General features: G+C 36.0%; 1 protein-coding gene across 1 annotated transcript in view; it reads right to left on the reverse strand.

The window, feature by feature from the left end:
- Gabrg1 (gamma-aminobutyric acid type A receptor subunit gamma1) overlaps nucleotides 1-11,921 on the reverse strand; it is a 99,479-nt gene extending 87,558 nt beyond the window's left edge. Inside the window, exon 1 of the mRNA XM_060380718.1 lies at nucleotides 11,636-11,921. Coding sequence (XP_060236701.1) covers nucleotides 11,636-11,736 — 101 coding nt within the window. The 5' untranslated portion in view covers nucleotides 11,737-11,921. The remainder of the gene's footprint in view (nucleotides 1-11,635) is intronic.
- Between the last annotated feature and the right edge of the window lie 4,915 nt (nucleotides 11,922-16,836).

Below are 16,836 nucleotides of genomic sequence, written 5' to 3' on the forward strand. Positions count from 1 at the left end.
AGGCTTTGCAGCTGCAGGCCAGCCTTGTTCAGTCTATATTTACTTAGTGGTGTGCAGCTGTACATTCATCAGTAGTATCTGAAGGTAGACAATCTTCTCTCTAAGGATCTTAGAAGTTGTTTAAAGTGAAAGAAATTAATTTCTTCAAGACAATCTTAAAAAAAAATGCTCTCTAATAGTTTCTGAACATGCATTCTCAAGGGTAACTCAGACTGTTGCAAGTTGCCTCTTTTGTTTTCTTTATGTAATTTCATCACCTACAATACTACATGGCATAAAACAGGATCTCAATTGTTATTTCCTCCATGACTGAACAAATATGCATGTGCCCAAAAGAAGGTCTGTATTATGGCCCATTTTTTTAATAAATAAATACAAATAAGTTTCTGGAAGGTTTGAAGAGTTTGCCAAGATTCATACTTCTAGTATCAAGACAAAATTCACTAGAAGGTTCCAAATTTTGGAGAAACTTTCTTAGGTCTTACTATATCAACCCTTGTATCAAATAATTTTATAATTTTTATTTTCATTTTTATTAGATCTTTGGAGAATTTTAAACAATGCATTTCACTCATATTCAACATGCTCACCCAGCTCCACAGGGATTCACTACCACCTACATAACTGTTTTTTTTTTACCCCCCCCCTTTAATCAATAAAGAATGGCTCATATTCTTTTGGAAGTATGACCATCCACCAGGGCCACACCCTGTCAGAAAGCTCACTGTGCCTTTTTCCAGCAGCTATCAGTTTGCCAACAGCTCCAAATAAGGAGCCCATCTCTTGTTCCATCTCTGTGTTCTGTCTGGATTCATCTTGTACATGTTGTCAAGACAATGTGTAAATTCTCATGTGTAAATTTCCCATTATATCTGTATCATCCACCCATTCCAGCATTTATACAATCTTCTAGCACATTCTTTCATAATATTTCTTGGGCATTTAGGAGAGGCTGTGGTGCAAAGTTCCATTTATGACAGAACATTCAACAGGCTTTAATTCTTTGCATTTTGCCCAGTGGAGAGTATCTGTGTGCAAAAGGTGCCCTAATCTTATGAGTATAACAATTCATCAAGATTTGTCTTAAAAATATGTTCATATAGCAGAATAATAGCAGATTGTTTTGGATAGCCATATACTTGTCCACCCAACAACAGCGCCTGGTATGTTTTTCACCTGGTGGAGAGGGTGTTAAATCTAATCATAAAGTGATGAGTTTCTAGTCCCATGACTGTCGTGCCACTATTATAGCAATAAGCATGTCTCAAAATACCAGTCACTTTTGTAACTCTGTAATACTGATGATAATTTTTATACTCTGCCAATATGCATTGATTTTTCTAACACTATGAAAGCTAGCCAATAGGTCTGAATCTTCTAGGTGAGTTCTAGCTTGATTTTATTTGTTCTATAACTCAAGTATAATATCACTTCAGTAGAAGTATTTGTGTTTGCTACCTTCCATTGCTTTTGTAAGACATATGACCTAAACAATTTGTGGACAAGCTCACCTGTCTTGAACTTCATGAAGAATAAGAATCTATCACTGCAGAAGGCATTGCACCCAGTGTCAGGCGTGAAAATAGGAATAGAAACAGAGATCTCAAAACATCAACCACAAGCAGAAAGTAGAGAGACAGAACTAGAAATAGTATGAGGCTTTTAATCTCAATGCCTGTCCCAGTGACTTACTTCCTGTGGCATGGACATACCTCATAAAGCTCCTCAAACAACACCAAGAGGAGACTGTGTTTAAATGCCAGAGCCCATGGGGAAATTTCTTATTTAAATCACTGTCCTATGCATGCAAAAGTTATCAAACAATTAAAATATTTAAAATAAATTTTAATTTTTCTTAACTGAACAAAGCAAAAATAAGTAAAGTGAGAGTAAATTAAATCCTCAGAATAAATTTAAAAGAATGGAAATTAGGTAAATGGAAAAAAATAGCTAGTTTGTTTAGAAATGAGAGTGAAACATCTAGCAAATTGTATTGAAATTGAGATTAATTCAGTTATAAGAAATAAAAATCAGATTTATAACAGAAAATTTTAGATAGTTAAGTTTGAAAATCATTAAACGGCTAACTACTAAAGAACATATAGAAAAAATAAAGAGCATATAGAAACAACAATAGGAAACTAAGAAAAATTGAAAGAGAGATATGATAACATTCATTTTAGACAATACTAGAGATGACAAAGAGACATACAGTGCAATAAACATATGAGAATTCCAAGACTGTAAAAGACAGGTAAATATATGGTAGTAATGTAAAATACATTAAAATGTAGCAATACTGTTAAACATCACACTGGCAAAATATTAAATGATCCATTACCAGTGAGAAGATGGATAAATGGCATTTTACAACCATCAATAGAATGTGAGACTTTCTCCGTGTAAAGTAATTTAGAAATATTGATTAATTTATTGAAACAAAAGTAATGTATATTATTTATCTGTGTACACATATACATAAAAATCATGCTTGCAAAACAGAGAGAATATAATTTAAAGAATAATTTCATAAACCAGACCTCACCTTTAGTATAAAACCATTAAAAAGGAATATAAATACATTGATCTATAAAAGCATCATTTTTCAAGCTCTGTGTTTTATAGCTGTTGTTTATCTTCAACTGTTTTATAGTTCCTATTATTTGAAAAATCTCACACATGTGGTTTGATCATAACCAGATGTAAAGCATCATTTCAACTTCCCATAGGGCCACCCTACCTACTCCTCTGATTCATGTCCTCTTTTTACATCTTGTTTTTATTTTTAATAACCTGCTAAGTCCTATTAGTGATACACATTAGTGCCACTCTTTCTACAGCATGAGCAATCCACCAGTAGACAAGTCCCCAAAGACAGGGTGAGTGACTTCCTCCATTAGTGTCTTCCTCCATTAGTGCCCCTAGATCCTCCCACAAGGGTAAGTTCTTCTCAGGTCACTGTTTCCAAAAAGGTGATGACACTTGCTAAACTTTTGCAACATAGTTTATTTCATTAGATTAGAGCTATAAGACAAAACCTTTTCACGAATAAAAAGAGAATTATTGCAGAGTAGATTTCTTAAAAACAAACAAACATGTTTTAGTAACATATATTTAGAAGGGAGGTAGAGAGATAAAATGATAAAAAACATTTTTCTTAGTATTTCACATATTCATTTTGAAATTCTTATTTTTATTGATCCATGTTACAGTAAAAAATATAGTAACAAGTATTACTAAAAAATGCAACTTGCCAACATTTTGATTCTTGTTGGTTTTTATTTATTTTCTAGGTAAACTCTGTCCTTTAAATCAGAGATTACTTTTTTTTTTTTTTAAATCTCTGTGTATATGTGGGAATGGAGGTATGCACAAAAACACAGGTAACTGTGGAAGTCAGAACAAGGTTATGAAGACCCTGAAACTGGAATTACTGACAGTTCCCAGGACCCGATATGAATTCCTGGAATCAAAATTTGGTCTCTTGAAAACACTCTGCCTGATCACCCCTTTCGCCCCTACAACTGACTTCAGGAGCCATGAGCCTTTCGAAAGTCTTCATGGATATGATGAATACCCAAAAAATTATAAATGTCTTTTTTAACTACTTCCATGGGAGTATTATTTTTTCTTTTGAGGAAAACAATGCAAGTTTAATCTTTAGCACAGTATATTTTAAGTAGACAATATGTATAAATTATATTAAAAGGAACAGCAAAGTCTCCATTTCAATTTATATTCATAGAGTCTGACAGGACCATAAATTAGATTTATATATGACACGATCCTTCAAGTCATTTACATTTTCTAAATCTTTGATGCCATTATGCATCAGATAAATGCTTTAAATCTGCAAGACTTTTGCAAAGTAAAGGCATTATGTTGATTCTTATTTGATTACAGAACACTTTAAAATATCTTTTTTAAAAAAAATGTATTACAATTTATTCACTTTGTATCCTAGCTGTAGTCCCCTCCTGGTCCCCTCCCAATCCTGTCCTTCCTCCTTTTTCTCCTCCCATTCCCCTCTCCAAGTCCACTTATCTGGGAGGTCCTCCTCCCTTCCATCTGACCCTAGCTTATCAGCTCTCATCAGGACTGGCTGCAATGTCCTCCTCTGTGGCCTGGCATGGCTGCTCCTCCCTCAGGGAGGGGGAGGTGGTCAAAGAGCCAGCCACTGAGTTCATGACAGAGACAACCCCTGTTCCCCTTATTAGGAAACCCACTTGGATACTGAGTTGCCATGGCCTACATCTGAGCAGAGGTTCTAGGTTATATCCATGAATGGATCTTCCTTGGAGTATCAGTCTCAGAAAGACTCCTGTGACCAGATATTTTGGTTTTGATTCTCTCTTTACAGAGCTCCTGTCCTCTTTAGTTAGTTAGGATTTACTAACTCCTTCTTTCATATGATTCCTTGTACTTTGCCCACAGTTTGGTTATGAGTTTCAGCATCTGCTTTGATACACTGCTGGGTAAAGTCTTTCAGAGTTCCCCTGTGGTAGGCTCCTGTCTAATTTCCTTACATCCAAACAAGAGAACCACACAAGTTGTTTGTTCTGGAATCTAACTTAAAAGTACAATATTCATTAGGATAAGATCCTCTTGGAATACTCCCTTCAGAAGGGATACAATTGAGTATAACAGAAACAAGCAATAATTGTTTTTCTTATATGCTAATTGTAACAATCTGAGGCTGCTAAAACAAATTGCTACTAAGCAAATCCTGGAAATAAGCATTTATTCATAAAACATTTGCACAAATAGCAAACTATCTTATAGAGTGCAGTTGTCTCAGTGAGACCAAATCCAGTGTATTCAACATTTGCTCTTTACTGAAAACACTGATTTACATATACTAGATGAATGTTCTGATAATTACATACATCCAGGATGGTTGTGAAGCAAATGCATCCCTGTGGTTAAGAAATTCACACATTGCACAACCTAAGTGATCACCTCAGAAGTACACGGAACAATGAGTTAATGGCCAGAACCTTTCATTCTAATACTTCTAAAGCTTTTTCAGAAACTTCATCACACCAGTAGTAAAATATTAATATTAATAAAGCCCAACATATGTTAAACATTGATTTTTCTGATCTACTTATGAAACTGCGAGTTAAAGTCTAGAATTTGTAAGTGTGCTTTCATATCCCTGTGGCTTGGAAGTCTGTTAACATTGCTAGTGAGCTGTCAAAACATAAAGAGAAATGTCAAATCACAGACTACATTGTTTCTAAGTAAAAATGATTTCAATAATTCAGAACTTTCGTGTTAATAGGAAATTATGGAGCCTTTACAGAAATGTTGCTTCTACTTTAAAGCTACATGAGATGAAGAAAGTAAGAAAGTTTCCCAAAACTACCAAACATCCCAATACACACACACACACCACACCAGTTTATGACCTATTTCAGCTCTCATTCTAATACTTTGGCACAAATTGGGTTTAACATATCTCAGAACATATGATCTTTGCTTGAATTTGCATTGATGCCAGAATATTATCCACCATTTGCATTGTACCTCACTGAGCATGTCGATCATGCCTTATGGGATTTTTATTGTATTTACTTATTTCTATTAACAAAAAAAATCAACACACCGAGGAACAGAACTCAGGTTCAAAGTAAAAAGACCTCATATCTCTTTGCTATGTGTCTAGAATATGTGCCATACCTATGTCCTTTTATACCTTACAAACAAAAGAGACCATAGGTTTTTCTTGCTTACCACTTTAGCACCAGGTTTCAGGACACTTGTTAACACATGGTGAGCACCGAGTAAATAGTTGTTGGATGAATAATGGGCAAGAAATATTCATTGAATGGATTAATAGCTAAGGCTATTTGTTAAAGCATTAGAATTCAATTGGCCAAACTATTTTAGTACTGAGAAAATTAGATACTGCTTAAAAATAGATAAAAACCATAAATCTCATCAGCCTCCTACCGAGTAGAAGAACACTCTAACAAGCTTCTGCTTGAATAGGTCTGGTGATAAGGCATCTATTATCTTTTTGTAGAGAAACTGTGGCTTCCCGTGACTTTCCTCATTCATCTGTAGTGTGTGGTACATCTATACATAATAAACTCCACCATGATTTTCTATAGAACCCTGAAAAATAGGTAGCCATTCCTTACAACAATTTGTACCTAAACTGTGAGCTCATTTTGTTTGCATCGATGAACCCACAATTATGCTGCCAGGGTTTTCTTTTCTTTTTTTTTTTCTTTCCTTCTGACTCATTCTCCCTTCTTCTATTTACATAGTATTTCCCTTCTTTCTTATTTTCCGCCTAGCCCACATCTATCAAGAATAATGCTCACTGATTTGGCTTACTATACATTTACTATACAAAATGTTTGGTATTAAGAATGTAGGTTCTGATCAAAGAACATGTGAATTTCTCCCTTGAATTTAGTATTTAAGAGTAAAATAACCCTTAATGTATTTTACAGGTATCTGTGCTTTTGTATTTCCATTTTGTAAAATGAGGCAAATAGCAGTATGCAGTGTTTAGTCTCCTTTCGTATTTTATTTTTATTTATGTGTATGGCTTGGCTAGGCTCTTCATTACTCCAAATGTCACAAACCCTACTATAAATATGCATATCCTATTGAACCCATTTAGTGTTGCTCTTATTAATGGTGGTTGAGCAATAGGATTCGTTATGTTAACAGGGAGATCTTTCTTAGCGAAAATAAATTTTTACTTTTTCTGACTTAAAAGAAATATATATCAATGGAATGTTCATTATGGATTCATGATGCTCACTCTAGTAGCCAAAGACTATTTAACGAAAGAGCAGTATAGGCATGAGAAACCACTTGTTGAGTTGTTGGTTTTGGTGAGTCCAATAGAGTACAAAAACAGTCTTCAATACATGTTATTATCATTGCCCCCGGCTACATCCCAGAATTCAAAGATAAAACCCTATTGCAGAAGATACCACACACTTCAGACACAGGGCCTGGAGCAAAGATGCTGGAAGTGATCTGAAATCCTTCTCTTGGAGTACTATTCCTGCACTATCAGAAAATGCTGAGTAACCTTCCAAGAGAGAAAATCAACCGATAGTCCTAACCATCATAAAAGCCAAGGAACCACAACAATTATCAACCTAAAGAGATACAAACTCTGCTATCACTAAAAAAATATTTAATTGTTATGTAACCAACAGCTATCTAATTATATGTAAGGCCTGATCAATAGGAATAAATTAATGGCTGATTCTTTAACCTAGCCAACTCCCCATGAATAGAGACATCTAGAGGATATCTAGAGACTCCCCATGAATAGAGACATCTAGAGGAGATGCTTTTACCATCTCTTGCCTAAACCAATATGATCATTAAGTTCAATACCTATTCTTATGCTCACAAATTAGTGTAGTTCTAACCTCTCATAATAGAAACTTCTTTTCCAGCAAATAGAGATGATTGCAGAGATTCATAACTGGTCTAAATGCAAATACCATGAAATACCCATCCTCAACTGATACATACACAATGCAATGTATATTTATGAATAAGGGAAACCTGAAGAAGAGGAGGACTGAAGAATCAGGATACCTTCTACTAGACCAGTAGTTCTCAACATTCCTAATGCTACAATGCTTTAATAGAGTTCCTCATGTTATGGTAATCCCCAACAACACAATTTCATAGCTACTTTGTGATTATAATTTTGCTGCTCTTATGAATCATAATGTAAATATATGATATGCAACATATCTGATATGCAAGCCTAAAAGAGTTACAACCCACAAGTGGAGAACCATAGTGCTAGACAGTGTTTTTTTTAAATATGATACATAAAATCTCAGCAATATAGTTGCCTAAACAAAATTTAAATAAGCTAATGCTATTTAACATCTCAGCACAGGAAATTTCACAAGATCTCATTTTTAGGTGAAGAACTATCAACAAACTGTCTTTGGACTCTTGAATTCTGTTTCTTTATTTTGGCTAGGAATTTTCTTTAATAAACCATGAATAGAACTTAGCAGAGAGACAATTTCCATTTGTGTAAAGATTGTGTTTACCTTATTTGATTGAGTAAACCACCCATTATCCACTGCATTTATAACCAATTGGTACTCAATAAATATGTTTGAATACATGAATGGGTGATCTTGTCAAAATCTAAGTGATGCTTAATAATATCTGATTCAATATTTAATTTTACTGTACTTAAAACCACTTTAAAAGGATAAATAACATGAGAATGGTGATGAGTCTACAGAAAATCTGTCATTATGTCCTTCTCAAAGTATCATGTGCTTGTTTTTTTTTTCCCCAAATATGTTTTATGTTCTCTAAATAATTTTGGAAAATGAGTTCTCTGTGCCACAAAGGTTTGCCTGAAGTCACTCAGGAAGAAGTGAGACCTGAAAGTAATATTGAAATTTGATGATGAAAACCAGGATTGTCACTTGCCACCTCCCATGTAGGAATAGTCACCTGACATCTTTCCCAAGTTATTCCCACTCATTCTGCCTCACTTAGGAATTTACGTGCCATATGTGACCTTCATTTCTCTAAAACCTCACTAGTTTTTCAGTTCCGTTTTCTACCATACCTTGACTCTTTCTCCTTGGGACTGTGCTTTTGTTCTTATATTAGTAAACAAATATAAACTCATGTAAATAATACAGCCTCATGTACATAAATACAAAATACCCATGAAACCTAATTGCAGTATGAAGTATTTTCTTTATTGCTTAGCAAACGGGTGATTCAATATACAGAATAGAAAGCAACTGGATTAGAATTTTGTGTTGGCTAATTTAAAGGACTCTCTATCCAGAACTTTCACCAATTATAATCTTCTCATCTCAAAATCAGTTTATGTCTGGGTCCTTTGAATATGTAATCATGGAATACCATTGGCACTGAACTAGAAAAATAAGGCTAAAATCTAGATATATAAAGAAAAATATTTTATTAACTACCAAATCCATAAAGTTATTCCTGAAATGACCTAAAACAATACATTTTAAAAGTAAGTAAATTTGAAAATATAGATGAAGAAAACTGAAAGTGCTGCAATGCCATTTTATCCATGAAAAAAAATTAAATATTTTTAATTTTTAATCTTCAGCATTGCAAAAATGTAACTACTCAGACAAAGGTTACCATGGGTTACTTTTTAGAACAGCTAAAATCTCAAGACACTTTTTCAACTCTTTGTAAACTTTATTACACTTACATTTATTTTAACATTACAAAAAGTGAAATCAAACTTATGAAACCTCATCCAAGTTGCAACAATGCCACAGACTCTCCTAGACAATGAAGAACAGGATCCATGACCAGAGCTTTTAGATAGAACAGAAGGATCAGTTTTCATAATTCAGCAATATGGAAAGTCAATATACTGTCTCCCTTTGCTCTTATAGAACCTAACAAGGAAACAAGACCTCACCATTGATTTAATATGAAAGTAACATAATACAATCTAGTAAATCTCCAAATAGGTTACATTGAAGGTGTATTTTAGAAACTAGTATAACATTGAATTTCTCACAGACAGAACAGGCTGTGATTTATTTGTGAAAAGAAACCTCAAATTAATGGGGGAAAAGAGTAATATTTATGATTATACAAAGTTTATAACTATTGATGACAGTTTTCTTCAAGTATATATTGAAAGAATATAAAATTCATTACAAATTTGTCTGCTTCATAAAAAAAAGCCATAAATGCTCATAACTGAAGCACTCAGACCATAATACATTAGAAATAGTTAGATTTGTCTCCATATGTATTTGTTCATCTGACAAAGCAATCGTTCATCTATATGATAAAAATAAATTAAATATTTATATATTTGAACCTTGTAACTATTGTCACTCTCTCCTATGCTCTCTTTTACTGTGTAGTAAAAATAAGAAAATGGTAGTCACGTTAGAGAATTTTCCTTTTCCGTGCTACTCAGACCTATGAAGAGGCCCTTAAATCACTGCATATTTCATGTCAAATCTCAGATGTACATTGAATGGGAACATTTGAAGCAGTCAGACATGCTCAACTGCTTTCTTACATGTTTAAGTGAAACCACTGTATCCACTGAGTTAAAGAGCTGCAGCAGGTAAGAAAATGTATCTAGTAAGTTCCCTGCTTACTGCAACACAGAGCTCTTTACCTCTGAGCAGCTTGATGAGAGTTTAGGAGTCAGCTACAATGAATGTAATGCAAATCTATTCCAAACGAAATACCTATTTAGAGAGAAATAGGCATTTTGTGAGACAGGATCCCTACATGATTGAAATAGAAACGTGCAGTTATAAAAACAAAAAGAAAACTGCTGGGGCAATTTTATTCTTCTTTTGTAGTGGTATAAAAGTACCTGTTCTTAAATATCTTCTACGAAACATGATATATTCAAGGACATAAGCCATTACAGCACAGTATATAGAATGAATCATTCATTACATTGTCTGTACATAGAGAACATTTAAAATTCTAAGGCAAAAGGACAAATAAAACTGTATTACTCCAATGAAACATAAACATACCAAAGATCAAATTTTGAATCCAGAAAGGTCAATATTGCTTATGATCTTATCCAGAGCTCACATTCTGAGGATATACAGATGTTCTAGCTACTGGTAATGGCAATAAAACCTATATATAAAATTATCTTCATAGTAATTGTGCTTTACTGGAATTCTAAACAGCACTAAAGCATAGAATACCACAACTTGAATGCAAATTTATTTAAAATAAGTGAAACAATGCATGAGTAGTGTTTAAAAAAAAAACTTTTAGAGTGTCTGTTCCTTAACCAAATGTGACAACTTTTTCCACACTCTGTCTTCTCTACAGTCCAAGTGTGAGCATTTTCTTTCAATATTAGCATGACTTCAAAGTTTTTGAAACGTTTTACCGTCCAGTCTTGTTTCTGTCACACTGGAGATTTGTGCTTGGTAGTGTCACACACAATTACAGCTAAGACATGCATACTATCATGCATTTTAATTGATAGGCAATCAAACAGTGAAGACTGTCAAAGTTGTTTCTAATAAAATAAACATTATTTCTGGTAATATATATGTATACATATTTCACAGCTGATAGATGCATAGTCAAATCAAGCTTATAAAAGATTGTCTTAACCAGGAAAGTTACCCCCAAAAGCATGAGGGAGAAAACCCCACAATATTGTCTTATTATACACAGGCAGCATATATATTATGCTAAGTAACAAAAAGTTTCTGAAGTAACTTTGTCTTTAAAATGCAAAATCATCCAGAAAGTTAGTTCAAAGCATCATTCAGTCCCAAACATAGTGGCAAAAACATTTTACTCCTACTTCCCTTTGTAGAAATGGAGCTCATATTAGTTTTGAATCCCATAGAACTCGAAGAAGAAGAAGAAGAAGAAGAAGAAGAAGAAGAAGAAGAAGAAGAAGAAGAAGAAGAAGAAGAAGAAGAAGAAGAAGAAGGACAAGTGAACTAACATCCATGCTTCAGAAATAGGCTAATTTCATGCTGTCTCCAAATAAACAGAATCAGAAAATACAATGATGGCAAACATTGCACATGTCCAGGGAAGATACAAATTACTCGGGATAATTTTTGAAGAAAAAGAATATAGATAGTTTTAAGTCCTGGAATTTACTCACCAGTTTCCCAAATGCAGGGTTAGTAGCAAGAACATCAACCTCACTCCTCTAGTTTGACTCCACAAGAGAGAAGGAAAGAGGAAGGCTCTTCTAGAACCCATTAGGTCGCTTTTGTGGTCCCTCCTCCAACAGCTCAGGCCCCTAGCCCAGAGTTTGCCTCTCTCCTCAGCAGCAGCCCACTGAGTACAAGGAGAGTGTGGAAAGGCAGTACACCTCCGAACCAGGTAGGACGCGGCTCCGAGCAGAACCGACCTGAGGAGCCAATCAGACAGGGAGGATGCCAGCATAAATTATCTCAAAAACAGTTGGACCAATCAGTGTTTCGGAAAGGCGGGGTTTCCCATACTAGAAATCAAGCCCAGTGGGGAAAAAAGACTCCGTATTTTTTTTTTTTTTTTTTTTTTTTTTAAATATAGAAGAAAAATAAACCTTTTCTTCCTCCTAGCTCCTGAGAAACACTGGCGTGGCCTGGACAATCCGGCTCGCAAGGGAAACGCTGCTTCTCCGCTGCCTTTCTGTTCTATATCGGCGACCCTACCTCTTCCCTCTCCTGAGCTAGGAAACATTTAATTATTTATTTATTTTTATTTTGAATTTTTTTTTTTAAATTGTCTTCAAGAGAGAGCCTCCGCGAAGTGCCCCTCAGTGGATATAGCCTAATTGACTTTCTCCGCGCTGGCGAGAATACTGTTTTTGATTGATTGCCGTTACTTAATTTTGATTCCGGACAGTGTCTTGTTTCTTTTTGCAAACGTAGGGACTGACACAATGCCCTCCACAAATGAGCTCTCTGGAGATGGGGACTGTAAAACTCAGTGAATGAATGAGCAGGCTGGGTACATTCCCGTTAAACTCGTTTCCGTCCCCACCCCCTCCTGCTGCCCGGGTTCTAGTGTGCCGATTTCCCTTCAGTCACTGGAAGATGACAGTAATGAAGAATACCAGGCAAGAACTCCCTCATTTTACAAACACAAAACCCACAAAACTGATTGTACTAGCTCCCTCAGTCAAAGGCGTTGTAACAGTTGACACGGATGATCTTGTTGCTTTACCCCTGCCCAAGTGCGTTTCATTTGCATTTGTGGAGCCCCAGCTTTTGGTGCCTAACTTCAGAGGCTCGGCTTTGAGTTCTCTACAGAGCCCAAGGGTTGTCATGGCAACCAAAAAGCCTCTGGCAGCTGGAACAACTGTACTGCAAAGACCGTGGCTGTGGAGAAACAGGCTCAGTGCCCAGCCATCTTCTGCCTTTACGCCTTGCTAAATCCGTGCTTCCCAGGGATGTTGCCCAAGGATGGGGTCCTAGGCTGATCATTAATCACTCCACACCACCTGGAATTGCCTAAATTCAGAGATGAAGTGAAATGTACCATGTAGTTACTTGAGAAGCAAACAGTTCAAAGCAGAAGTAACAGTCCTTGGGCACTCAAGGCGGTAAGGGAACTGTTGCTACTGTAGCCACTGAAATCCATTAAAGCAACCAGAGGAGCATAACAGGGCTACAGACTGATTGATTCTCTTTTTTTTGTCTCTCTTCCTCCTTTTTTTCCTCCTTCCTTTCGTGTTGCCCAGGATAGCAGATATTTCAGTATGTTTTCTTCTCTTTGACTCCCCATTATCTGAAAATACGTATTAACCTTCCTTGTTCCTATTCTCTTACTCTGCATTATTTAGCATTTTTTCTCTTCCATAAAGTATGTTAATTAAAGCAGCTCATATCTAATAATTCAAATAGCAATTAAACTCAATTTTAATAGATTGTGAAACGAATGCATTTACGTGGCCATGACGTCAATATAAATCCAAGCTGTTTGTTTTTTCCCTATGTCAGTTAACAACGAGGTGTGCACCATTATTTAACTGTATCACAGGGTGCACACACAAAATCCAAGGATGTGATTACCAATGAGGTAGTAATTAAATTCACTAGAAGTACAGAGTGAACAGAAAATACTTTCTTTTACTCCTTGTATTTGGATATTATTAAATGGACTTTCTCCACATTTCTCTGGAAAAAAATGATACCGTCTAATGTTCTACAACAGTAATCTTATGCCATACTATCAATAACTTTCAACAAGGTCGTGCTCTTTTTCTTCTAATATGTGACTGGAAGGTGCTGACAGCAGTTAAAAGGAATTAATGGAAAGGAAAGGTGAAGGCTGTTCCCTTGGATGGTAACAAGGTACTTACTTACATTCAAAAATTTGGAAAGGGCTACAAAGATGGGAGTTTTCTGCATTTTCTAAAATATAATTTCATCAATATGTGCTGAGGTAGTTCATTCTCCATGGTAAGAATGCTAATCATAGTTCACCATAAAATATGGAAAATGATGGAAGCATTTGCAACCTGCAAGAAAAGGACATGATAGGTTTGTGTTTTGGCTACAACTTGACCACTTGACACTAACAGATAAACAATAGCCCTATGCATACCTTGCTAGGGAGCCTAGGTTCTAACAGCATCCAGTACCTTCTACTGTATCCGTCAAGCAAACTACTGTATCTCAGGAGAACACACTTAGGAAGAAGAGTGTGTGTGTCCTGCTGAGTATAGGGTAGGAGGCCATTAGAGGTTACAGGTGCAGAACTGGAGAGAGTTCATTGTGGTGGTTATTTTCACGTGGGAGCAAATTGCTCACCTGAGATTTGGTAATGTTGAGAGACATTTTTAATTGTTGCAGTTGTGGAAGGAGAAAAGGTTGGGGTGGACTATTGAACGTTAGTAAATAAAGCCTCAATTCCACCATGGAAAAGAAGACCTTTGCTAGAAGCAAAGAGGGTACGTAAGTAGACTTTACCACAGTTACAAATATTGTTCATTGACTGTCATTAGAGTCACCTTTCCTTAATCATTTTTTAGAGAGTGAAACAGTCATTACCTGTTAGTTTTACGTTTCATTATTTTAAATATAAACAAATAACATATAATATATTTTAAGCATATATCCCCTCCAAGATCATCCTCATTTTTCTATCCACACAACTTCATTTCTTTATTTTTCTCAAAAAGTATGATAAAAAGTCAAAACAAACTAAACACCATTGTTTTTTTTAAAAATCACACACACTAATTTTTTGAAAATCTAATAAGAAAGAAATATGAAGAATAACTATCAATTGCAAATAATTCTTTTGCATTTTTATAATGATTATTATTTATTATAACCTTTTCACTTGTATCCAAGCTGTAGCCAACTCCCTCCTCTCCTCCCACCTTCTTCCCTCTTCTCACCTTATGCCCCTCCCCTAGTCCACTAATAGGGGAGGACATCTTCCCCTCTTTTTTTTTAAATTTTAATTTCTATTTTTTGTATTAATTGCAGTTTTTTTCATTTTGTATCCTAGCTGTAGCCCCCTCCCTCAATCCCTCACAATCCTACCCTTCCTCCCTTATTTCCTCCCATGCCCCTTTCCAAGTCCACTGATAGGGGAGGTCCTCCTCTCCTTCCATCTGACCCTAGCCTATCAGGCCTAGCCAGGACTGGCTGCATTGTCTTTCTCTGTGCCTGGGTAAGGCTGCTCCCCCGTCAGGGGGAGGTGATAAAAGAGATAGACACTGAGTTTATGTCAGAGATAGTCCCTGTTCCCCTTACTAGGGTACCCACTTAGAGGCTGAGATTCCATGGTCTACATCTGTGCAGGGGTTCTAGGTTATCTCCATGCATGGTCCTTGGTTGGAGTATCAGTCTTAGAAAAGACCCCTGTGCCCAGACTTTTTTGGTTCAGTTGTTCTCCTTTTGGAGCTCCTGTCTCCTCCAGGTCTTTCTATCTCCCCCTTCTTTCATAAGATTCCTTGCACTCTACCCAAAGTTTGGTTATGAGCCTCAGCATGTGCTTTAATACCCTGCTGGGTAGAGACTTTCAGAGGCCCTCTGTGGTAGGCTCCTGTCCTGTTTCCTGTTTTCTCCCTCTTCTGATGTCCATCCTATTTGCCTTTCTGAATGAGAATTCATCATATTACCCAGGCTTCTCCTTCATTCTTAGCTTCTTTAGGTGAACAGATTTTATTATGTTTATCCTATATTATATATCTAATAGCCACTTATGAGTGAGTATATACCCTGTGTGTCTTTCTGCTTCTGGGATACCTCATTCAGGATAATCTTTTCCAGTTTCCACTATTTGCCTGCAAATTTCACGATTTCCTTGTTTTTAATTGCTGAGTAGTATTCCATTGTGCAAAAGTACCACAATTTCTGTATTCATACTTCAACCGGGGGGACATCTGGGTTGTTTCCAGATTCTGGCTATTATGAATAAAGCTGATATAGACATTGAGCAAATGTCCTTTTTGTGACCTTGAGAATATTTTGGAAATATGCCTAGGAGTGGTGTAGTTGGATCTTGAGGAAATGCTATTCATAATTATCTGAAAAAAAAATGTCTGATTGATTTCCAAAGTGGTTGTACAAGTTTACATTCCTACCAGCAAAGGAGGAGGGTTTCCCTTTCTTCACATCCTCTCCAGAATGTATTGTCACTTGAGTTTTTGATCTGATGTGTGTAATGTGAAATCTCAAGGTCCTTTTGATTTTCATTTCCCTGATGACTAAGGACTTTGATCATTTCTTTAAGCTTTTCTCTGCCATTCTATATTTCTCTACAGAGAATTCTCTGTTTAGCTCTGTACTCCATTTTTTAATTGGATTATATGATTTGTTGCTGTTTAATTTCTTGAGTTCTTTATATATTCTGGATATTAGCCCTCTGTCAGATATAGGGCTGGTGAAGATCCTTTCCCAGTCTGTAGGTTGTCCTTTTGTTCTGATGAAAGTGTTCTTTGCTTTACAATTTCATGAGGTTCTACTTTTTTTCTTCTGTCTGACCATAGCCTATCAGGTCTCATCAGGACTGCCTACATTGTCTTCCTCTGTGGCCTGGCAAGGCTGCAACCTCTGGGGAGAAGTGATCAGAGAGCCTGCCACTGAGTTCATGTCAGAGATAATCCCTGCTCCCCTTACTAGGCAATCCACTTGGAAAATGAGTCTATGGGCTCCATCTGAGCAGTGGTTTTTAGGTCTTCTCCATGCATGGTCCTTGGTTGGGGTATCAGGGCCCAGTTTTTTTTTTGTTTGTTTGTTTGTTTTTTTTTTTTTTTTTGGCACTGCTCATCTCCATTTGGAGTTCCTGTCCCCTCCACGTCTTTCTATCTCCCCCTTCTTTCATAAAAATGCAAATTGTTTCTTGATTAGGGTAAGA

Source organism: Meriones unguiculatus, chromosome 3, assembly GCF_030254825.1.
Source record: "Meriones unguiculatus strain TT.TT164.6M chromosome 3, Bangor_MerUng_6.1, whole genome shotgun sequence".
Classification (NCBI taxonomy): Eukaryota; Metazoa; Chordata; class Mammalia; order Rodentia; family Muridae; genus Meriones; species Meriones unguiculatus.